The sequence below is a fragment of the Salvelinus namaycush genome, chromosome 33 (genome assembly GCF_016432855.1).
Source record: "Salvelinus namaycush isolate Seneca chromosome 33, SaNama_1.0, whole genome shotgun sequence".
Classification (NCBI taxonomy): Eukaryota; Metazoa; Chordata; class Actinopteri; order Salmoniformes; family Salmonidae; genus Salvelinus; species Salvelinus namaycush.
Window position 1 is genome coordinate 33709585 of NC_052339.1, and position 25116 is coordinate 33734700.

A 25116-nucleotide genomic window follows, 5' to 3' on the forward strand; every position below is an offset into this window, starting at 1 on the left:
GCCTTCCTGTACTAGGGCCTCTCTATGGTAAAGAGCATAGAGATCTGCATTTAGTTTTCTAGTTGGAAATGGAACAGGGAGTTTAGAAGTGTGAGGTGAGGGGTCCTTTCGGCCTATTAAGGTAGAGAGAGAAAAAGGAGACGAAAAGAGCTGGATATTAGTGACAGGATGTCAGGCCAGCAAGACTAAAGCTGCCTGTCTGTGAGCCTGTCACCATGGTAACACCTGAAAAGAGCTGGATATTAGTGACAGGATGTCAGGCCAGCAAGACTAAAGCTGCCTGTCTGTGAGCCTGTCACCATGGTAACGCCTTCTAAAGAGCTGGATATTAGTGACAGGATGTCAGGCCAGCAAGACTAAAGCTGCCTGTCTGTGAGCCTGTCACCATGGTAACACCTGAAAAGAGCTGGATATTAGTGACAGGATGTCAGGCCAGCAAGACTAAAGCTGCCTGTCTGTGAGCCTGTCACCATGGTAACGCCTTCTAAAGAGCTGGATATTAGTGACAGGATGTCAGGCCAGCAAGACTAAAGCTGCCTGTCTGTGAGCCTGTCACCATGGTAACACCTGAAAAGAGCTGGATATTAGTGACAGGATGTCAGGCCAGCAAGACTAAAGCTGCCTGTCTGTGAGCCTGTCACCATGGTAACACCTGAAAAGAGCTGGATATTAGTGACAGGATGTCAGGCCAGCAAGACTAAAGCTGCCTGTCTGTGAGCCTGTCACCATGGTAACGCCTTCTAAAGAGCTGGATATTAGTGACAGGATGTCAGGCCAGCAAGACTAAAGCTGCCTGTCACCATGGTAACACCTGAAAAGAGCTGGATATTAGTGACAGGATGTCAGGCCAGCAAGACTAAAGCTGCCTGTCTGTGAGCCTGTCACCATGGTAACGCCTTCTAAAGAGCTGGATATTAGTGTAACAGTGTTGTACGATGGTACATAACAGCAGCGTTGCCAACCAGTCAGTCACTAACGGATCTGACGCACTTGTTTTCAGTCCCGCCCATGTCTGCTCCCCCCGGAGCCCCTCCCCCTCCTCCTCCTCCTCTCCCTGGGCAGAGTCCCCCAGTGGCCCGAGTGGCTTCTGCAGCAATAGGTGAGCCCAAAGAATCACAAACCACTATACCGCCGCTCCGCTCCTCTCCGCCACCTCCCTCTGCATGAGGGCGCCAGTGGACAATCATCGACCCACCTCCTCTCTGGCATCGCTGGCACTATGAGAGGGTGAATGGGTGTGAGAATGTGAGAAAGTGTACGTGCGTGTGTACACCTGTGTACCTCTTCCATCCTGGTGTTTTAACCATGGCTCAGGTGGTAGGGGTCACATGGTGGAGGTGGTGGTGCTTGGGTTCTGGTTCTCAATCTACTTCCAGGGTTATGTCCCAAACGGCACCCTATTCCCTACATAAGTGCACTACTTTTGACCAGGGTCCATAGGGCTTTGCTCCAAAGTAGTGTACTATGAATAGAATAGGGTGCCATTTGGAACACAGCCCCAAACAGTGCCCTGAAGAAGTCTCTTCTCTTCTGGCTGTAGGACCTGCCAGTACGCATGTTAAAATGAAGTCTAATTAAATGGCCTGTTCTCTTCTGGCTATCTGTGAGCCTGTCACCATGGTAACAGTGCCAGTGTCTGTGAGCCTGTCACCATGGTAACAGCTCCAGTGTATGTGTGTCACCATGGTAACAGCTCCAGTGTCTGTGTGTCACCATGGTAACAGCTCCAGTCTGTGAGCCTGTCACCATAGTAACATCTCCAGTGTCTGTGAGCCTGTCACCATGGTAACAGCTCCAGTGCCAACCCCTATTTCCTTTTCTTTTTTTTAATGTATTTTACAAAGTTCCGAATGACCACAAAGATAATTTTGCACATCTTCCCAATGCCAGTTCCCATACCCTTTGATGAGAGAACAGGTGCTTGTCAAGAAATGACCAGCTGCATTGTGTGTGATGAGCTCCAGAACATTATGGATGTGGTTGATTTGACTCAATGTCTCTGGCCATAGTATGAAATCAGTTAAATCAGCTTCCATCTGTTCCGTCTTAAGAATCACATTGGGGTTGTCTGTGTCTATGGTTCCTGTTTATTTTTCCACTGCGTGGCTTCAAATCAGTATGTGAAGGGTTTCATTTCATTGACTGTCATAGCTTTGAAGTACAGGGGCTGTATGTTTTCAAACGTCTCAACAGTCGTAGTGCTGATCTGGGATCAGTTTAGCCTTCTTAGATCAATAATGAATAAGAATATATGGACAGAAGGGGGACCTGATCTCAGATCATCCACTTTTACTCTGAGATGCTTTGTGAATATGGGCCCTGGTCTTCATGTATGACTGTATGGGTTTCTGGATGTGAATATGGGCCCTGGTCTTCATGTATGACTGTATGGGTTTCTGGATGTGAATATGGGCCCTGGTCTTCATGTATGACTGTATGGGTTTCTGGATGTGATTATGGGCCCTGGTCTTCATGTATGACTGGTTTCTGGATGTTCTGTCAATGTTGCAGATGCATTGTGTCTTATGTTGTAACGTGGCTGTCACAGTATTATGACACGTCGTGACAACCAACATATCAATTATGACATCCCTGGCTACGACCCTGGTATAACCCTGTGCTATCGTTCAAGATGGCCGCTACGAAAAAAAACAAAAATGCTACAAATGAAGAAAGAAACAAAAAAAAATTGCTCGGCTTATCAATCAAAAACATCAGTGGAATTGTGAGGTCCTCTTGCTTAAACCTCAGTTCAAAAAGCATTTGGAACAAATATACTAGCTGTTAGCTTTTCCCATTAGAAAACATGTAATAACTAGCCGACTTGCTACCAGGAGTCACCGGTGGTTTATTACCTGGTTAGAGCCGGCAGAGAGGAAGGACCAACCTGAGGGACGTTCTGGAGATGTTTTAACTGTTTGTTGAGTCCTCTGTTCCCCTGAGTCTGAACTTGTTCCGGTTCGATCCATGACTATCTGAGAGAAGAGCTTCTCTAGAGAGCTACTGTTATCTGACCCAGTAAACAGGACATGCCCAAATGTAGGAAAACACATTCTACACACACAAACACGTACACCCACACTTTCATATTTACTGCACACACACACACACACACTCTCCCTCATTCAAATACTTCCTCATACCGTAGTAATACATCTACCTGTGTGTCTGGGCACTTCCTCATACCGTAGTAATACATCTACCTGTGTGTCTGGGCACTTCCTCATACCGTAGTAATACATCTACCTGTGTGTCTGGGCACTTCCTCATACCGTAGTAATACATCTACCTGTGTGTCTGGGCACTTCCTCATACCGTAGTAATACATCTACCTGTGTGTCTGGGCACTTCCTCATACCGTAGTAATACATCTACCTGTGTGTCTGGGCACTTCCTCATACCGTAGTAATACATCTACCTGTGTGTCTGGGCACTTCCTCATACCGTAGTAATACATCTACCTGTGTGTCTGGGCACTTCCTCATACCGTAGTAATACATCTACCTGTGTGTCTGGGCACTTCCTCATACCGTAGTAATACATCTACCTGTGTGTCTGGGCACTTCCTCATACCGTAGTAATACATCTACCTGTGTGTCTGGGCACTTCCTCATACCGTAGTAATACATCTACCTGTGTGTCTGGGCACTTCCTCATACCGTAGCAACATATCTACCTGTGGCGTGTGTCTATTGTGTATATTTACAGTATTCAAAGAGTCTTGCAATATGATTTGAATACAGCAAAGAACTTGTGTCACTCCGTAAATACTGCAATGCAGGTAAGTTGTATTGATCTCTCAGTCCGTGTGGAGTGGTATTGATCTCTCAGTCTGTGTGGAGTGGTATTGATCTCAGTCTGTGTGGAGTGGTATTGATCTCTCAGTCCGTGTGGAGTGGTATTGATCTCTCAGTCTGTGTGGAGTGGTATTGATCTCAGTCTGTGTGGAGTGGTATTGATCTCAGTCTGTGTGGAGTGGTATTGATCTCTGTCTGTGTGGAGTGGTATTGATCTCTCAGTCCGTGTGGAGTGGTATTGATCTCTGTCTGTGTGGAGTGGTATTGATCCCTCAGTCTGTGTGGAGTGGTATTGATCTCTCTGTCTGTGTGGAGTGGTATTGATCTCTGTCTGTGTGGAGTGGTATTGATCTCTGTCTGTGTGGAGTGGTATTGATCTCTCTGTCTGTGTGGAGTGGTATTGATCTCTGTCTGTGTGGAGTGGTATTGATCCCTCAGTCTGTGTGGAGTGGTATTGATCTCTCTGTCTGTGTGGAGTGGTATTGATCTCTGTCTGTGTGGAGTGGTATTGATCTCTGTCTGTGTGGAGTGGTATTGATCTCTCTGTCTGTGTGGAGTGGTATTGATCTCTGTCTGTGTGGAGTGGTATTGATCTCTCAGTCTGTGTGGAGTGGTATTGATCTCTGTCTGTGTGGAGTGGTATTGATCCCTTAGTCTGTGTGGAGTGGTATTGATCTCTCTGTCTGTGTGGAGTGGTATTGATCTCTGTCTGTGTGGAGTGGTATTGATCCCTCAGTCCCTGTGGAGTGGTATTGATCTCTCAGTCCGTGTGGAGTGGTATTGATCTCTCAGTCCGTGTGGAGTGGTATTGATCCCTCAGCCCGTGTGGAGTGGTATTGATCTCTCAGTCCGTGTGGAGTGGTATTGATCTCTCAGTCTGTGTGGAGTGGTATTGATCCCTCAGCCCGTGTGGAGTGGTATTGATCTCTCAGTCCGTGTGGAGTGGTATTGATCTCTCAGTCTGTGTGGAGTGGTATTGATCTCTCAGTCCGTGTGGAGTGGTATTGATCCCTCAGTCTGTGTGGAGTGGTATTGATCTCTCAGTCCCTGTGGAGTGGTATTGATCTCTCAGTCTGTGTGGAGTGGTATTGATCTCTCAGTCCGTGTGGAGTGGTATTGATCCCTCAGTCTGTGTGGAGTGGTATTGATCCCTCAGTCCGTGTGGAGTGGTATTGATCTCTCAGTCTGTGTGGAGTGGTATTGATCTCTCAGTCTGTGTGGAGTGGTATTGATCTCTCAGTCCGTGTGGAGTGGTATTGATCCCTCAGTCTGTGTGGAGTGGTATTGATCCCTCAGTCCGTGTGGAGTGGTATTGATCTCTCAGTCTGTGTGGAGTGGTATTGATCTCTCAGTCCGTGTGGAGTGGTATTGATCTCTGTCTGTGTGGAGTGGTATTGATCTCTCAGTCCCTGTGGAGTGGTATTGATCTCTGTCTGTGTGGAGTGGTATTGATCCCTCAGTCCGTGTGGAGTGGTATTGATCTCTCAGTCTGTGTGGAGTGGTATTGATCTCTGTCTGTGTGGAGTGGTATTGATATCTCAGTCTGTGTGGAGTGGTATTGATCTCTCAGTCTGTGTGGAGTGGTATTGATCCCTCAGTCTGTGTGGAGTGGTATTGATCTCTCACTCCGTGTGGAGTGGTATTGATCCCTCAGTCTGTGTGGAGTGGTATTGATCTCTCAGTCTGTGTGGAGTGGTATTGATCCCTCAGTCTGTGTGGAGTGGTATTGATCTCTCAGTCCGTGTGGAGTGGTATTGATCTCTGTCTGTGTGGAGTGGTATTGATCTCTCAGTCCCTGTGGAGTGGTATTGATCTCTGTCTGTGTGGAGTGGTATTGATCTCTCAGTCCCTGTGGAGTGGTATTGATCTCTCAGTCCCTGTGGAGTGGTATTGATCTCTGTCTGTGTGGAGTGGTATTGATCTCTGTCTGTGTGGAGTGGTATTGATCTCTCAGTCCGTGTGGAGTGGTATTGATCTCTGTCTGTGTGGAGTGGTATTGATCTCTCAGTCCCTGTGGAGTGGTATTGATCTCTCAGTCTGTGTGGAGTGGCATTGATCTCTGTCTGTGTGGAGTGGTATTGATCTCTCAGTCCCTGTGGAGTGGTATTGATCTCTGTCTGTGTGGAGTGGTATTGATCTCTCAGTCTGTGTGGAGTGGTATTGATCTCTGTCTGTGTGGAGTGGTATTGATCCCTCAGTCTGTGTGGAGTGGTATTGATCTCTCTGTCTGTGTGGAGTGGTATTGATCTCTGTCTGTGTGGAGTGGTATTGATCCCTCAGTCCCTGTGGAGTGGTATTGATCTCTCAGTCCGTGTGGAGTGGTATTGATCTCTCAGTCCGTGTGGAGTGGTATTGATCCCTCAGCCCGTGTGGAGTGGTATTGATCTCTCAGTCCGTGTGGAGTGGTATTGATCTCTCAGTCTGTGTGGAGTGGTATTGATCTCTCAGTCCGTGTGGAGTGGTATTGATCCCTCAGTCTGTGTGGAGTGGTATTGATCTCTCAGTCCGTGTGGAGTGGTATTGATCTCTCAGTCTGTGTGGAGTGGTATTGATCTCTCAGTCCGTGTGGAGTGGTATTGATCCCTCAGTCTGTGTGGAGTGGTATTGATCCCTCAGTCCGTGTGGAGTGGTATTGATCTCTCAGTCTGTGTGGAGTGGTATTGATCTCTCAGTCTGTGTGGAGTGGTATTGATCTCTCAGTCCGTGTGGAGTGGTATTGATCCCTCAGTCTGTGTGGAGTGGTATTGATCCCTCAGTCCGTGTGGAGTGGTATTGATCTCTCAGTCTGTGTGGAGTGGTATTGATCTCTCAGTCCGTGTGGAGTGGTATTGATCTCTGTCTGTGTGGAGTGGTATTGATCTCTCAGTCCCTGTGGAGTGGTATTGATCTCTCAGTCTGTGTGGAGTGGTATTGATCTCAGTCCGTGTGGAGTGGTATTGATCTCTCAGTCCGTGTGGAGTGGTATTGATCTCTCAGTCTGTGTGGAGTGGTATTGATCTCTCAGTCCGTGTGGAGTGGTATTGATCCCTCAGTCTGTGTGGAGTGGTATTGATCTCTCAGTCCGTGTGGAGTGGTATTGATCTCTCAGTCTGTGTGGAGTGGTATTGATCTCTCAGTCCGTGTGGAGTGGTATTGATCCCTCAGTCTGTGTGGAGTGGTATTGATCCCTCAGTCCGTGTGGAGTGGTATTGATCTCTCAGTCTGTGTGGAGTGGTATTGATCTCTCAGTCTGTGTGGAGTGGTATTGATCTCTCAGTCCGTGTGGAGTGGTATTGATCCCTCAGTCTGTGTGGAGTGGTATTGATCCCTCAGTCCGTGTGGAGTGGTATTGATCTCTCAGTCTGTGTGGAGTGGTATTGATCTCTCAGTCCGTGTGGAGTGGTATTGATCTCTGTCTGTGTGGAGTGGTATTGATCTCTCAGTCCCTGTGGAGTGGTATTGATCTCTCAGTCTGTGTGGAGTGGTATTGATCTCTGTCTGTGTGGAGTGGTATTGATCCCTCAGTCTGTGTGGAGTGGTATTGATCTCTCAGTCCGTGTGGAGTGGTATTGATCTCTCAGTCCGTGTGGAGTGGTATTGATCTCTCAGTCCGTGTGGAGTGGTATTGATCTCTCAGTCCGTGTGGAGTGGTATTGATCCCTCAGTCCGTGTGGAGTGGTATTGATCTCTCAGTCCGTGTGGAGTGGTATTGATCTCTCAGTCCCTGTGGAGTGGTATTGATCTCTGTCTGTGTGGAGTGGTATTGATCTCTCAGTCCCTGTGGAGTGGTATTGATCTCTCAGTCTGTGTGGAGTGGTATTGATCTCTGTCTGTGTGGAGTGGTATTGATCCCTCAGTCTGTGTGGAGTGGTATTGATCTCTCAGTCCGTGTGGAGTGGTATTGATCCCTAAGTCTGTGTGGAGTGGTATTGATATCTCAGTCTGTCTGGAGTTGTATTGATCTCTCAGTCTGTGTGGAGTGGTATTGATCCCTCAGTCTGTGTGGAGTGGTATTGATCTCTCACTCCGTGTGGAGTGGTATTGATCCCTCAGTCCGTGTGGAGTGGTATTGATCCCTCAGTCTGTGTGGAGTGGTATTGATCTCTCAGTCTGTGTGGAGTGGTATTGATCTCTGTCTGTGTGGAGTGGTATTGATCTCTCAGTCCCTGTGGAGTGGTATTGATCTCTGTCTGTGTGGAGTGGTATTGATCTCTCAGTCCCTGTGGAGTGGTATTGATCTCTCAGTCCCTGTGGAGTGGTATTGATCTCTCAGTCCCTGTGGAGTGGTATTGATCTCTCTCTGTGTGGAGTGGTATTGATCTCTGTCTGTGTGGAGTGGTATTGATCTCTCAGTCCGTGTGGAGTGGTATTGATCCCTCAGTGTGTGTGGAGTGGTATTGATCTCTCAGTCTGTGTGGAGTGGTATTGATCTCTGTCTGTGTGGAGTGGTATTGATCCCTCAGTCCGTGTGGAGTGGTATTGATCTCTCAGTCTGTGTGGAGTGGTATTGATCTCTGTCTGTGTGGAGTGGTATTGATATCTCAGTCTGTGTGGAGTGGTATTGATCTCTCAGTCTGTGTGGAGTGGTATTGATCCCTCAGTCTGTGTGGAGTGGTATTGATCTCTCACTCCGTGTGGAGTGGTATTGATCCCTCAGTCCGTGTGGAGTGGTATTGATCCCTCAGTCTGTGTGGAGTGGTATTGATCTCTCAGTCCGTGTGGAGTGGTATTGATCTCTGTCTGTGTGGAGTGGTATTGATCTCTCAGTCCCTGTGGAGTGGTATTGATCTCTGTCTGTGTGGAGTGGTATTGATCTCTCAGTCCCTGTGGAGTGGTATTGATCTCTCAGTCCCTGTGGAGTGGTATTGATCTCTCAGTCCCTGTGGAGTGGTATTGATCTCTCTCTGTGTGGAGTGGTATTGATCTCTGTCTGTGTGGAGTGGTATTGATCTCTCAGTCTGTGTGGAGTGGTATTGATCTCTGTCTGTGTGGAGTGGTATTGATCTCTCAGTCCCTGTGGAGTGGTATTGATCTCTCAGTCTGTGTGGAGTGGTATTGATCTCAGTCTGTGTGGAGTGGTATTGATCTCTGTCTGTGTGGAGTGGTATTGATCTCTCTGTCTGTGTGGAGTGGTATTGATCTCTGTCTGTGTGGAGTGGTATTGATCCCTCAGTCTGTGTGGAGTGGTATTGATCTCTCTGTCTGTGTGGAGTGGTATTGATCTCTGTCTGTGTGGAGTGGTATTGATCTCTGTCTGTGTGGAGTGGTATTGATCTCTCTGTCTGTGTGGAGTGGTATTGATCTCTCTGTCTGTGTGGAGTGGTATTGATCTCTGTCTGTGTGGAGTGGTATTGATCTCTCAGTCTGTGTGGAGTGGTATTGATCTCTGTCTGTGTGGAGTGGTATTGATCCCTCAGTCTGTGTGGAGTGGTATTGATCTCTCTGTCTGTGTGGAGTGGTATTGATCTCTGTCTGTGTGGAGTGGTATTGATCCCTCAGTCCCTGTGGAGTGGTATTGATCTCTCAGTCCGTGTGGAGTGGTATTGATCTCTCAGTCTGTGTGGAGTGGTATTGATCCCTCAGCCCGTGTGGAGTGGTATTGATCTCTCAGTCCGTGTGGAGTGGTATTGATCTCTCAGTCTGTGTGGAGTGGTATTGATCCCTCAGTCTGTGTGGAGTGGTATTGATCTCTCAGTCCCTGTGGAGTGGTATTGATCTCTCAGTCTGTGTGGAGTGGTATTGATCTCTCAGTCCGTGTGGAGTGGTATTGATCCCTCAGTCTGTGTGGAGTGGTATTGATCCCTCAGTCCGTGTGGAGTGGTATTGATCTCTCAGTCTGTGTGGAGTGGTATTGATCTCTCAGTCTGTGTGGAGTGGTATTGATCTCTCAGTCCGTGTGGAGTGGTATTGATCCCTCAGTCTGTGTGGAGTGGTATTGATCCCTCAGTCCGTGTGGAGTGGTATTGATCTCTCAGTCTGTGTGGAGTGGTATTGATCTCTCAGTCCGTGTGGAGTGGTATTGATCCCTCAGTCTGTGTGGAGTGGTATTGATCCCTCAGTCCGTGTGGAGTGGTATTGATCCCTCAGCCCGTGTGGAGTGGTATTGATCTCTCAGTCCGTGTGGAGTGGTATTGATCTCTCAGTCTGTGTGGAGTGGTATTGATCCCTCAGCCCGTGTGGAGTGGTATTGATCTCTCAGTCCGTGTGGAGTGGTATTGATCTCTCAGTCTGTGTGGAGTGGTATTGATCTCTCAGTCCGTGTGGAGTGGTATTGATCTCTCAGTCCGTGTGGAGTGGTATTGATCCCTCAGTCTGTGTGGAGTGGTATTGATCCCTCAGTCTGTGTGGAGTGGTATTGATCTCTGTCTGTGTGGAGTGGTATTGATCTCTCAGTCCGTGTGGAGTGGTATTGATCTCTCAGTCCGTGTGGAGTGGTATTGATCCCTCAGTCTGTGTGGAGTGGTATTGATCTCTCAGTCCCTGTGGAGTGGTATTGATCTCTCAGTCTGTGTGGAGTGGTATTGATCTCTCAGTCCGTGTGGAGTGGTATTGATCCCTCAGTCTGTGTGGAGTGGTATTGATCCCTCAGTCCGTGTGGAGTGGTATTGATCTCTGTCTGTGTGGAGTGGTATTGATCTCTCAGTCCCTGTGGAGTGGTATTGATCTCTGTCTGTGTGGAGTGGTATTGATCTCTCAGTCCCTGTGGAGTGGTATTGATCTCTCAGTCTGTGTGGAGTGGTATTGATCTCTGTCTGTGTGGAGTGGTATTGATCCCTCAGTCTGTGTAGAGTGGTATTGATCTCTCAGTCCGTGTGGAGTGGTATTGATCCCTAAGTCTGTGTGGAGTGGTATTGATCTCTCAGTCTGTGTGGAGTGGTATTGATCTCTGTCTGTGTGGAGTGGTATTGATCCCTCAGTCCGTGTGGAGTGGTATTGATCTCTCAGTCTGTGTGGAGTGGTATTGATCTCTGTCTGTGTGGAGTGGTATTGATATCTCAGTCTGTCTGGAGTTGTATTGATCTCTCAGTCTGTGTGGAGTGGTATTGATCCCTCAGTCTGTGTGGAGTGGTATTGATCTCTCACTCCGTGTGGAGTGGTATTGATCCCTCAGTCCGTGTGGAGTGGTATTGATCCCTCAGTCTGTGTGGAGTGGTATTGATCTCTCAGTCTGTGTGGAGTGGTATTGATCTCTGTCTGTGTGGAGTGGTATTGATCTCTCAGTCCCTGTGGAGTGGTATTGATCTCTGTCTGTGTGGAGTGGTATTGATCTCTCAGTCCCTGTGGAGTGGTATTGATCTCTCAGTCCCTGTGGAGTGGTATTGATCTCTCAGTCCCTGTGGAGTGGTATTGATCTCTCTCTGTGTGGAGTGGTATTGATCTCTGTCTGTGTGGAGTGGTATTGATCTCTCAGTCCGTGTGGAGTGGTATTGATCCCTCAGTGTGTGTGGAGTGGTATTGATCTCTCAGTCTGTGTGGAGTGGTATTGATCTCTGTCTGTGTGGAGTGGTATTGATCCCTCAGTCCGTGTGGAGTGGTATTGATCTCTCAGTCTGTGTGGAGTGGTATTGATCTCTGTCTGTGTGGAGTGGTATTGATATCTCAGTCTGTGTGGAGTGGTATTGATCTCTCAGTCTGTGTGGAGTGGTATTGATCCCTCAGTCTGTGTGGAGTGGTATTGATCTCTCACTCCGTGTGGAGTGGTATTGATCCCTCAGTCCGTGTGGAGTGGTATTGATCCCTCAGTCTGTGTGGAGTGGTATTGATCTCTCAGTCCGTGTGGAGTGGTATTGATCTCTGTCTGTGTGGAGTGGTATTGATCTCTCAGTCCCTGTGGAGTGGTATTGATCTCTGTCTGTGTGGAGTGGTATTGATCTCTCAGTCCCTGTGGAGTGGTATTGATCTCTCAGTCCCTGTGGAGTGGTATTGATCTCTCAGTCCCTGTGGAGTGGTATTGATCTCTCTCTGTGTGGAGTGGTATTGATCTCTGTCTGTGTGGAGTGGTATTGATCTCTCAGTCCGTGTGGAGTGGTATTGATCTCTGTCTGTGTGGAGTGGTATTGATCTCTCAGTCTGTGTGGAGTGGTATTGATCCCTCAGTCTGTGTGGAGTGGTATTGATCTCTCAGTCTGTGTGGAGTGGTATTGATCTCTGTCTGTGTGGAGTGGTATTGATCTCTCAGTCCCTGTGGAGTGGTATTGATCTCTGTCTGTGTGGAGTGGTATTGATCTCTCAGTCTGTGTGGAGTGGTATTGATCTCTGTCTGTGTGGAGTGGTATTGATCTCTCAGTCCCTGTGGAGTGGTATTGATCTCTCAGTCTGTGTGGAGTGGTATTGATCTCAGTCTGTGTGGAGTGGTATTGATCTCTGTCTGTGTGGAGTGGTATTGATCTCTCTGTCTGTGTGGAGTGGTATTGATCTCTGTCTGTGTGGAGTGGTATTGATCCCTCAGTCTGTGTGGAGTGGTATTGATCTCTCTGTCTGTGTGGAGTGGTATTGATCTCTGTCTGTGTGGAGTGGTATTGATCTCTGTCTGTGTGGAGTGGTATTGATCTCTCTGTCTGTGTGGAGTGGTATTGATCTCTCTGTCTGTGTGGAGTGGTATTGATCTCTGTCTGTGTGGAGTGGTATTGATCTCTCAGTCTGTGTGGAGTGGTATTGATCTCTGTCTGTGTGGAGTGGTATTGATCCCTCAGTCTGTGTGGAGTGGTATTGATCTCTCTGTCTGTGTGGAGTGGTATTGATCTCTGTCTGTGTGGAGTGGTATTGATCCCTCAGTCCCTGTGGAGTGGTATTGATCTCTCAGTCCGTGTGGAGTGGTATTGATCTCTCAGTCTGTGTGGAGTGGTATTGATCCCTCAGCCCGTGTGGAGTGGTATTGATCTCTCAGTCCGTGTGGAGTGGTATTGATCTCTCAGTCTGTGTGGAGTGGTATTGATCCCTCAGTCTGTGTGGAGTGGTATTGATCTCTCAGTCCCTGTGGAGTGGTATTGATCTCTCAGTCTGTGTGGAGTGGTATTGATCTCTCAGTCCGTGTGGAGTGGTATTGATCCCTCAGTCTGTGTGGAGTGGTATTGATCCCTCAGTCCGTGTGGAGTGGTATTGATCTCTCAGTCTGTGTGGAGTGGTATTGATCTCTCAGTCTGTGTGGAGTGGTATTGATCTCTCAGTCCGTGTGGAGTGGTATTGATCCCTCAGTCTGTGTGGAGTGGTATTGATCCCTCAGTCCGTGTGGAGTGGTATTGATCTCTCAGTCTGTGTGGAGTGGTATTGATCTCTCAGTCCGTGTGGAGTGGTATTGATCCCTCAGTCTGTGTGGAGTGGTATTGATCCCTCAGTCCGTGTGGAGTGGTATTGATCCCTCAGCCCGTGTGGAGTGGTATTGATCTCTCAGTCCGTGTGGAGTGGTATTGATCTCTCAGTCTGTGTGGAGTGGTATTGATCCCTCAGCCCGTGTGGAGTGGTATTGATCTCTCAGTCCGTGTGGAGTGGTATTGATCTCTCAGTCTGTGTGGAGTGGTATTGATCTCTCAGTCCGTGTGGAGTGGTATTGATCTCTCAGTCCGTGTGGAGTGGTATTGATCCCTCAGTCTGTGTGGAGTGGTATTGATCCCTCAGTCTGTGTGGAGTGGTATTGATCTCTGTCTGTGTGGAGTGGTATTGATCTCTCAGTCCGTGTGGAGTGGTATTGATCTCTCAGTCCGTGTGGAGTGGTATTGATCCCTCAGTCTGTGTGGAGTGGTATTGATCTCTCAGTCTGTGTGGAGTGGTATTGATCTCTGTCTGTGTGGAGTGGTATTGATCCCTCAGTCCGTGTGGAGTGGTATTGATCTCTCAGTCTGTGTGGAGTGGTATTGATCTCTGTCTGTGTGGAGTGGTATTGATATCTCAGTCTGTGTGGAGTGGTATTGATCTCTCAGTCTGTGTGGAGTGGTATTGATCCCTCAGTCTGTGTGGAGTGGTATTGATCTCTCACTCCGTGTGGAGTGGTATTGATCCCTCAGTCCGTGTGGAGTGGTATTGATCCCTCAGTCCGTGTGGAGTGGTATTGATCCCTCAGTCCGTGTGGAGTGGTATTGATCCCTCAGTCTGTGTGGAGTGGTATTGATCTCTCAGTCCCTGTGGAGTGGTATTGATCTCTCAGTCCCTGTGGAGTGGTATTGATCTCTGTCTGTGTGGAGTGGTATTGATCTCTGTCTGTGTGGAGTGGTATTGATCTCTCAGTCCGTGTGGAGTGGTATTGATCTCTGTCTGTGTGGAGTGGTATTGATCTCTCAGTCCCTGTGGAGTGGTATTGATCTCTCAGTCTGTGTGGAGTGGTATTGATCTCTGTCTGTGTGGAGTGGTATTGATCTCTCAGTCCCTGTGGAGTGGTATTGATCTCTGTCTGTGTGGAGTGGTATTGATCTCTCAGTCCCTGTGGAGTGGTATTGATCTCTCAGTCCCTGTGGATTGGTATTGATCTCTGTCTGTGTGGAGTGGTATTGATCTCTGTCTGTGTGGAGTGGTATTGATCTCTCAGTCCGTGTGGAGTGGTATTGATCTCTGTCTGTGTGGAGTGGTATTGATCTCTCAGTCCCTGTGGAGTGGTATTGATCTCTCAGTCTGTGTGGAGTGGTATTGATCTCTGTCTGTGTGGAGTGGTATTGATCTCTCAGTCCCTGTGGAGTGGTATTGATCTCTGTCTGTGTGGAGTGGTATTGATCTCTCAGTCTGTGTGGAGTGGTATTGATCTCTGTCTGTGTGGAGTGGTATTGATCCCTCAGTCTGTGTGGAGTGGTATTGATCTCTCAGTCCGTGTGGAGTGGTATTGATCCCTCAGCCCGTGTGGAGTGGTATTGATCTCTCAGTCCGTGTGGAGTGGTATTGATCTCTCAGTCTGTGTGGAGTGGTATTGATCTCTCAGTCCGTGTGGAGTGGTATTGATCCCTCAGTCTGTGTGGAGTGGTATTGATCTCTCAGTCCCTGTGGAGTGGTATTGATCTCTCAGTCTGTGTGGAGTGGTATTGATCTCTCAGTCCGTGTGGAGTGGTATTGATCCCTCAGTCTGTGTGGAGTGGTATTGATCCCTCAGTCCGTGTGGAGTGGTATTGATCTCTCAGTCTGTGTGGAGTGGTATTGATCTCTCAGTCTGTGTGGAGTGGTATTGATCCCTCAGTCTGTGTGGAGTGGTATTGATCCCTCAGTCCGTGTGGAGTGGTATTGATCTCTCAGTCCCTGTGGAGTGGTATTGATCTCTCAGTCTGTGTGGAGTGGTATTGATCTCTGTCTGTGTGGAGTGGTATTGATCCCTCAGTCTGTGTGGAGTGGTATTGATCTCTCAGTCCGTGTGGAGTGGTATTGATCTCTCAGTCCGTGTGGAGTGGTATTGATCTCTCAGTCCGTGTGGAGTGGTATTGATCTCTCAGTCCCTGTGGAGTGGTATTGATCTCTGTCTGTGTGGAGTGGTATTGATCTCTCAGTCCCTGTGGAGTGGTATTGATCTCTCAGTCTGTGTGGAGTGGTATTGATCTCTGTCTGTGTGGAGTGGTATTGATCCCTCAGTCTGTGTGGAGTGGTATTGATCTCTCAGTCCGTGTGGAGTGGTATTGATCCCTCAGTCCGTGTGGAGTGGTATTGATCCCTCAGTCTGTGTGGAGTGGTATTGATCTCTCAGTCTGTGTGGAGTGGTATTGATCTCTGTCTGTGTGGAGTGGTATTGATCCCTCAGTCCGTGTGGAGTGGTATTGATCTCTCAGTCTGTGTGGAGTGGTATTGATCTCTGTCTGTGTGGAGTGGTATTGATATCTCAGTCTGTGTGGAGTGGTATTGATCTCTCAGTCTGTGTGGAGTGGTATTGATCCCTCAGTCTGTGTGGAGTGGTATTGATCTCTCACTCCGAGTGGAGTGGTATTGATCCCTCAGTCCGTGTGGAGTGGTATTGATCCCTCAGTCTGTGTGGATTGGTATTGATCTCTCAGTCCGTGTGGAGTGGTATTGATCTCTGTCTGTGTGGAGTGGTATTGATCTCTCAGTCCCTGTGGAGTGGTATTGATCTCTGTCTGTGTGGAGTGGTATTGATCTCTCAGTCCCTGTGGAGTGGTATTGATCTCTCAGTCCCTGTGGAGTGGTATTGATCTCTCAGTCCCTGTGGAGTGGTATTGATCTCTGTCTGTGTGGAGTGGTATTGATCTCTGTCTGTGTGGAGTGGTATTGATCTCTCAGTCCGTGTGGAGTGGTATTGATCTCTGTCTGTGTGGAGTGGTATTGATCTCTCAGTCCCTGTGGAGTGGTATTGATCTCTCAGTCTGTGTGGAGTGGTATTGATCTCTGTCTGTGTGGAGTGGTATTGATCTCTCAGTCCCTGTGGAGTGGTATTGATCTCTGTCTGTGTGGAGTGGTATTGATCTCTCAGTCTGTGTGGAGTGGTATTGATCTCAGTCTGTGTGGAGTGGTATTGATCACTCAGTCCATGTGGAGTGGTATTGATCACTCAGTCTGTGTGGAGTGGTATTGATCCCTCAGTCCGTGTGGAGTGGTATTGATCTCTGTCTGTGTGGAGTGGTATTGATCCCTCAGTCCCTGTGGAGTGGTATTGATCACTCAGTCTGTGTGGAGTGGTATTGATCCCTCAGTCCGTGTGGAGTGGTATTGATCTCTCAGTCTGTGTGGAGTGGTATTGATCTCTGTCTGTGTGGAGTGGTATTGATATCTCAGTCTGTGTGGAGTGGTATTGATCTCTCAGTCTGTGTGGAGTGGTATTGATCCCTCAGTCTGTGTGGAGTGGTATTGATCTCTCACTCCGTGTGGAGTGGTATTGATCCCTCAGTCCGTGTGGAGTGGTATTGATCCCTCAGTCCGTGTGGAGTGGTATTGATCCCTCAGTCCGTGTGGAGTGGTATTGATCCCTCAGTCTGTGTGGAGTGGTATTGATCTCTCAGTCCGTGTGGAGTGGTATTGATCTCTGTCTGTGTGGAGTGGTATTGATCTCTCAGTCCCTGTGGAGTGGTATTGATCTCAGTCCATGTGGAGTGGTATTGATCTCTCAGTCCCTGTGGAGTGGTATTGATCTCTCAGTCCCTGTGGAGTGGTATTGATCTCTGTCTGTGTGGAGTGGTATTGATCTCTGTCTGTGTGGAGTGGTATTGATCTCTCAGTCCGTGTGGAGTGGTATTGATCTCTGTCTGTGTGGAGTGGTATTGATCTCTCAGTCCCTGTGGAGTGGTATTGATCTCTCAGTCTGTGTGGAGTGGTATTGATCTCTGTCTGTGTGGAGTGGTATTGATCTCTCAGTCCCTGTGGAGTGGTATTGATCTCTGTCTGTGTGGAGTGGTATTGATTTCTCAGTCTGTGTGGAGTGGTATTGATCTCTGTCTGTGTGGAGTGGTATTGATCCCTCAGTCTGTGTGGAGTGGTATTGATCTCTCAGTCCGTGTGGAGTGGTATTGATCCCTCAGCCCGTGTGGAGTGGTATTGATCTCTCAGTCCGTGTGGAGTGGTATTGATCTCTCAGTCTGTGTGGAGTGGTATTGATCTCTCAGTCCGTGTGGAGTGGTATTGATCCCTCAGTCTGTGTGGAGTGGTATTGATCTCTCAGTCCCTGTGGAGTGGTATTGATCTCTCAGTCTGTGTGGAGTGGTATTGATCTCTCAGTCCGTGTGGAGTGGTATTGATCCCTCAGTCTGTGTGGAGTGGTATTGATCCCTCAGTCCGTGTGGAGTGGTATTGATCTCTCAGTCTGTGTGGAGTGGTATTGATCTCTCAGTCTGTGTGGAGTGGTATTGATCTCTCAGTCCGTGTGGAGTGGTATTGATCCCTCAGTCTGTGTGGAGTGGTATTGATCCCTCAGTCCGTGTGGAGTGGTATTGATCTCTCAGTCCCTGTGGAGTGGTATTGATCTCTCAGTCTGTGTGGAGTGGTATTGATCTCTGTCTGTGTGGAGTGGTATTGATCTCTCAGTCCCTGTGGAGTGGTATTGATCTCTGTCTGTGTGGAGTGGTATTGATCTCTCAGTCTGTGTGGAGTGGTATTGATCTCAGTCTGTGTGGAGTGGTATTGATCTCTCAGTCCGTGTGGAGTGGTATTGATCTCTGTCTGTGTGGAGTGGTATTGATCACTCAGTCCATGTGGAGTGGTATTGATCACTCAGTCTGTGTGGAGTGGTATTGATCCCTCAGTCCGTGTGGAGTGGTATTGATCTCTGTCTGTGTGGAGTGGTATTGATCCCTCAGTCCCTGTGGAGTGGTATTGATCACTCAGTCTGTGTGGAGTGGTATTGATCCCTCAGTCCGTGTGGAGTGGTATTGATCCCTCAGTCCCTGTGGAGTGGTATTGATCCCTCAGTCCCTGTGGAGTGGTATTGATCCCTCAGTCCGTGTGGAGTGGTATTGATCCCTCAGTCCGTGTGGAGTGGCAGAAAGCCCCAGGAGGTATTTGGAATTTTATTAGGATCCCCATTAGCTGTTGCAAAAGCAGCAGCTACTCTTCCTGGGCTCCACACAAAACATGAAACATAACACAGAATGGCATAATACAGAACATCAATAGACAAGAACAGCTCAAGGACAGAACTACATACATTTAAAAAAAGACACACGTAGCCTAGATATCAATGCAAACACACAAACTATCCAGGTCAAATAGGGGAGAGGCGTTGTGAGGTGTTGCTTTATCTGTTTTTTGAAACCAGGTTTGCTGTTTATTTGAGCAATATGAGATGGGAGTTCCATGCAATAAGGGCTCTACATAATACTGTACGTTTCCTTGAATTTGTTCTGGATTTGGGGACTGTGAAAAGACCCCTGGTGGCATGTCTGGTGGGGTAAGTGTGTGTGTCAGAGCTGTGTGTAAGTTGACTATGCAAACAATTTGGGATTTTCAACACATTAATGTTTCTTATAAAAAGAAGAAGTGATGCAGTCAGTCTGTCCTCAACTCTGAGCCAAGAGAGACTGGCAGCATAGTATTTATATCAGCTCTCTGATTACAATTAAGAGCAAGATGTGCCACTGTTCTGGGCCAGCTGCAGCTTAACTAGGTCTTTCCTTGCAGCTCTGGACCTCACGACTGGACAATAATCAAGATTAGACTAAACTAGAGCCTGCAGAACCTGCTTAGTGGTGTGTGCTGTCAAAAAAGCAGAGCATCTCTTTATTACGGAGAGACCTCTCCCCATCTTTACAACCATTGAATCTATATGTTTTGACCATGACAGTTTACAATCTAAGGTAACGCCAAGTAATTTAGTCTCCTCAACTTGTTCAACAGCCACACCATTCATTACCAGATTCAGCTGAGGTCTAGAACTTAGGGAATGATTTGTACCAAATAAAATGCTCTTAGTTTTAGAGATGATCAGGACCAGTTAATTACTGGCCACCCATTCCGAAACAGACTGCAACTCGTTGTTAAGGGTTTCAGTGACTTCATTAACTGTGGTTGCTGATGTGTATATGGTTGAATCATCAGCATACATGGACATACATGCTTTGTTTAATGCCAGTGGCAGATCATTGGTAAAAATAGAAAAGAGTAGAGGGCCTAGAGAGCTGCCCTGCGGTACACCACACTTTACATGTTTTACATTAGAGACGCAACCATTAAAGAAAACCCTTTGAGTTCTATTAGATAGAGAGCTCTGAATCCACGATATAGCAGAGGTTGAAAAGCCATAACACATACGTTTTCTCAACTACAGGTTATGGTCAATAATATCAAAGGCTGCACTGAAATCTAACAGTACAGCTCCCACAATCTTATAATTATATATTTTTTTCAACCAATCATCAGTCATTTGTGTCATTGCAGTACATGTTGAGTGCCCTTCACTATAAGCATGCTGAAAGTCTGTTGTTAATTTGTTTACAGAGAAATAGAATTGTAACACAATTTTTTCCAACAGTTTGCTAAGAGCTGGCAGCAAGCTGATTGGTCTGCTGTTAGAACCAGTAAAGGCCGCTTTACCACTCTTTGGTAGCGGAATGACTTTGGCTTCCCTCCAGGCCTGAGGACAAATACTTTGCTCTAGGCTCAGATTAAAGATATGACAGATAGTAGTGGCTATAGAGTCAGCTACCATCCTCAGTAGCTTTCCATCTAAGTTGTCAATGCCAGGAGGTTTGTCATTATTGATCGATAACAATAATTTTTCCACCTCTCCCACACTAACTTTACAACATTCAACATTGCACTGCTTTTCTTTCATTATTAGTTTTTTTTTATGCATGAATACAATGGCTCACTGTTCGTTGTTGGCACTTCCTGTCTAAGTTTGCCCGCTTTACCAATGAAATAATCATACAAATAATTGGCAACATGAAATGGTTTCGTGATGAATAAGCCATCTGATTAGATGACAGATGGAGTTGAATTTGTCTTTCTGCCCATAATGTAATTTAAAATACTCCTAAGTTTTTTTCCATCATTCTTTATATCATTGATCTTGGCTTCATAATACAGTTTCTTCTTCTTTGTGTTGAGTTTAGTCACATAATTTCTCAATTTGCAGTAAGTCAGCCAGTCAGATGTGCAGCCAGACTTATTTGCCACTCCTTTTGCCCCATCTCTTTCAACCATACAGTTTTTCAATTTCTCATCAATCCATGGAGCCTCAACAGTTCTAACAGTCAGTTTCTTAACAGGTGCATGTTTATCAATCATTGGAAGCAGCAATTTCATAAATTAATCTAGTGCAGCGTCTGGAAGCTCCTCATTAATCACATCAGAGCAACACATATTTTTAACATCATCCACATAAGAGTCACAGCAAAATGTTTTGTATGATCTCTTATACACTATTTTAGGTCCAGCTCCTGGAACTTTGTCTTTCCTGGATATAGCCACTATATTGTGATCACTGCATCCAATGGGTACGGATACAGCTTCAGAACAAAGGTATATGGTATTAGTAAAAATGTGATCGATACATGTGGATGATCTTGTTCCTGTAGTGTTTGTAAACACCCTGGTAGGTTGATTAATAACCTGAACCAGATTACAGGCACTGGTTACAGTGAGAAGCTTCCTCTTGAGTGGACAGCTTGATGAAAACCAGTCAATATTCAGGTCCCCAAGAAAGTAGACCTCTCTGTTTACATCACATACACTATCAAGCATTTCATACATATTATTTAGATACTGTCTGTTAGCACTTGGTGGCCTATAGCAACACACCAAAGGAAAAGATGTGCCAGGTGAACCTGCAACCACAACATTTCAATAACACTTGACATGAGATCTCCTCTAAGCATTACAGAGATATGGCTCTGAATATATACTGCAACACCTCCCCCATAAGCATTACAGGGATATGGCTCTGAATATATACAGCAACACCTCCCCCATAAGCATTACAGGGATATGGCTCTGAATATATACTGCAACACCTCCCCCATAAGCATTTCTGTCTCTTCTATAAATGTTATATCCTTGTATTGCTACTGATGTATCATCAAATGAATTATCTAAGTGAGTCTCAGAAATGGCTAATATATGAATGTTATCTGATGTTAGCAAGTTATTGATTTCATGAACCTTATTTCAAAGGCTACATATATTAACATGGGCTAATTTCAGCCATTTCCTGGGTAGCTGATCAGAGACATAATACTGAAAAGAGCAAACAGAGCAAGAGAAAAAATATATACATTCAGCAGTCCATTAATCAGTTGGTGTGTGTGTGTGTGTGTGTGTGTGTGTGTGTGTGTGTGTGTGTGTGTGTGTGTGTGTGTGTGTGTGTGTGTGTGTGTGTGTGTGTGTGTGTGTGTGTGTGTGTGTTGCGGGGTTGAAGCTACGAACCCATAGGCTCGGCTCTCTCATCCCATCCAGGCTTCTGGGAGGGAGGATGGACAATGAGCCTGTCATGGCGGAAGTTGTATTGATCTCTCAGTCCGTGTGGAGTGGTAGAAAGCCCCAGGAGTAGTTGAACGAGCATTTTAACTGTCTCCTTCTGTCCTTAAATCATGTGTCTATTCTCCCCTGCATTGTGTCAACCAATGCCTGCGTGCCACGTCATCGACTGCAGTCGGGGTTCAGATGGATGTATGATATGTTAAATACCTATCCAGGCGTTGTAAGATCTGGCATACGTCTGCAATGTAGTCGGGAAGGAACTCCAGCTATGACTTGGTGTGTGTCTGTCCATCAGGATTGGGTGTGGTGATTCCCCTTCCCTTCCCTTTCCTCCTCTGGGTCTCTGTGATTGGTGTTAATGCTGGTGGGTCAGTTGCTTTGAGGATCCAGTGAATGATCTGCAAATCTTAAGTCTACTCTGTTATTGGGTGTCACTGATTAATTTTCTGGGTTCTCTCTTTCTCTCTCTCTCTCTCCATCTCTCTCTCTCTCTCGCTCTCTTTCTCTCTCTCGCTCTCTGTCTCTCTCTCTCTCTCTTTCTCTCTCTTTCTCTCTCTCGCTCTCTGTCTCTTTCTGTCTCTTTCTCTGTCTCTCTCTTTCTCTCTCTCTCGCTCGCTCTCTGTCTGTTTCTCTCTCTTTCTTTCCCTTTGTCGTTTCTTCTCTCTGCCCCCCTCCCAATCTCTCTGCCTCTCCCTCCCCTCCTCTATCTGTTTCGCTCTCTCTCTTTCTGTGGGTGTTTCTACTCTAGTGGTGGCTCCCGGGCCTGGTCTTGGCCCCATCCCCATGTCCCAGTTTGGCACCATCTCGCGGCAGATCTCACGGCACAACTCTACCACCTCCTCAGTCTCCATGGTTTCGGCCACGGGCACCTACCGCCGGGCGCCGTCCGTCACCTCCCAGTTCTCCCTGCAGCAGCAGCAGGCCCTACAGCTACAGCAGCAGCAGATACAGCAGCCGTACATTAACGGGGGAACCTCAACCTACCCCCAGAACTCAAGTAAGACACATGTCCCCCCCACCAACACCCCTCTATTAGACTGGAGATAGATAGATAGATAGATAGATAGATAGATAGATAGATAGATAGATAGATAGATAGATAGATAGATAGATAGATAGATAGATAGATAGATAGATAGATAGATAGATAGATAGATAGATAGATAGATAGATAGATAGATAGATAGATAGATAGATAGATGGATGGATGGATGGATGGATGGATGAATAGATAGATGGATTCCCTCTCAAGGGAACGGCACTTCCCTCTTGTCTTTACCAGCACAGGGGAGCTACACTATTCACTACTTTCCCTATGGACCCAGGTCAAAAGTAGTGCACTACATAGGGATTAGGGTGCCATTTATGAATCAGCCAGTCACACTTTTAGAACAGGGTTTGCTACCCACCACCGAGTTCTACAACTCTCACTGGGTGGCCCATAAGCTAATTACGTCACTGTCACTCAAATAAAATAAAATCTAATTGTATTTGTCACATGCGCCGAATACAACAGGTGTAGACCTTTCTTACAAGCCCTTAACCAACAATGCTTTAAGAAGTTTTAAGAAAAATAAGTGTTAAGTAAAAAAAAAAATGTAAGTTACAAATAATGAAACAGCAGCAGTCACTATATCATTTTGTCAGCTTGTACATGTGAACTTAGAGGAAATAACCATGGAAACGGACTGATTTCAGTCTCCTCCAGGTTCTAGTCTATGATTGGCTTTGCAGGTCAGATGCCTGTGGCAGCGCCACAGTTGTTTCCTCCTCAAGGTCAAAGGGCGGTCTCTTCATAGCAGTAGTACTGACTTCTCTCCTGTCAAAGTGCCTGTTAAGGCGTTTCTCCTCTCTGGTGCACGTCTTGTACATTGATGTAGAATATATTCTAGTCCTTGGATTCTCCAGCGGGTACATTCAATATGCCTCTGTTTAAGTACGATCTGAGGTTTTGTTAAATCACATTTATTTGTGTTTTCACAACCTCTTTAAAGTGGTTGATTTTCCCCTCTCTCTTCTCTCCCTGTCCCCTCAAATGTACTAGCCAGCCCCCCCGAGAAGGTGACCCCAGCTCAAGGTGTCCACTAACTTAAGCACAGTATTTATTTTCAGTCCTCTGTCCTGTACCCCTTCCACTAAAACTCCTGTGGGAACACAGACACAGGCAGAACCTGGTGATGTGCAGGCGGACTGAACTCAATAACCTCATCGAGTCAAAATGGGAAGAAGAAAAAAACAAATGTCAAAAGAAGATTGAGAATAAAATGTGATGAAGTCAAGCTGTCGGCAGCCAGCTGTTCCCTTTTGAATTGAGATTCGCCTCAGCTCTCCCCTCTCCCATTCACTTGCACTGTGAAAGACCGGCTGGCGTTTAAATCTTACTGTCACCATGTTAACAGGCATCACCGTGTGCAGACGGTTGTCATTGAATGTTAAGATCCATCAGCACTAAGAGGACACTTGTCTTGTGTCCTAAATGGCACCCTATTCCCCAGAGGGCTCTGTATAAAGCAGTGCACTATAAAGGGAATAGGGTACCATTTGAGATGCACACACAGAATGGAGGAGGAGGAAGCTTCTCTCATGAGCCAGAACCCTCGCCCCCCCCCCCCCCACATCACTTATAACTGTAGCCATTATTAAATACACTCCTCCTCTTGTCGTTGTGTCTAGTCCCAGTTCTACACCACATGCTGTAGACGCTAGAGATGTAGAGGCCTGGAACTTTCACATGATTCTTTTTCTACTCTCCTTTTTTTTTAGTGACGTCATGAACCCGTCCGTGGCTGTTCCATAACACGACTTTCTGCAGCTGCTAATGAGCCACTTATCCAAGCATATATAACGGCATGGCGTGCTTCCTTCAGTACAGATCCTGATTTAGACATGGGGGTTGACCTCGAGCCTATAGATTAACAGACATTTTAAAACAGCATTAACAGTAGCCTTTCTAGGGGTGGAATTTGAAAAGATTAAATATTGGTGCCTATTTTATCTATTAATGTCAACAACAAAAAAATATGTCATATCATCTTTATTTAATTTCAGACAGAAACATCAAGCCGTCTATGATTGTGCATTTAGACGTCAGTGTGGACAGCTGCAACATGCTACTGTAGCTAGAGGAACCCCTGCTGTGATGCGTCACTTGTCTCTGACCCTTGACCCTGACCTCTCTAAGGTCAGCTGTTTATTTTTAAATGGTGGCACCATAGAAATAGAGTCTGTAGAACGGGCCTCCCCATTTAAGTCAATGATGACATACTGGGTGGACCGGCAGCCATTGTAAGTGTACCCATGAGTTGACCAGTCAAATTTCCAGGATCAGAGGTTTCGAAGGCCTTATCGATTATATTTTTATGGGTGGCACTCTTAACGCCACGGTTTGTGAACGTAACTCGGTTCATTGAGAGCCAGGGGCAGTAGGGTTGCAGACAGCCGTATGGCGACTCTACAATCATCTCATTCAGATTAGGATTAGGAACTGGCAACGTGACAACAATCAAACCTAATC

General features: G+C 46.7%; 1 protein-coding gene across 5 annotated transcripts in view; it reads left to right on the forward strand.

The window, feature by feature from the left end:
• The window catches only part of LOC120028121 (abl interactor 1-like), a 133068-nt gene that overhangs the window by 98392 nt on the left and 9560 nt on the right, over nt 1–25116 (forward strand). For 3 of the 5 annotated variants that reach the window (XM_038973313.1, XM_038973314.1, XM_038973315.1), the window contains exon 7: nt 22351–22599. In XM_038973313.1, the coding sequence (XP_038829241.1) occupies nt 22351–22599 (249 nt within the window). Of the gene's footprint in view, nt 1–1000; nt 1100–22350; nt 22600–25116 lie in introns of all 5 variants that reach the window. The other 2 variants (XM_038973311.1, XM_038973312.1) reach the window with 1 other exon arrangement.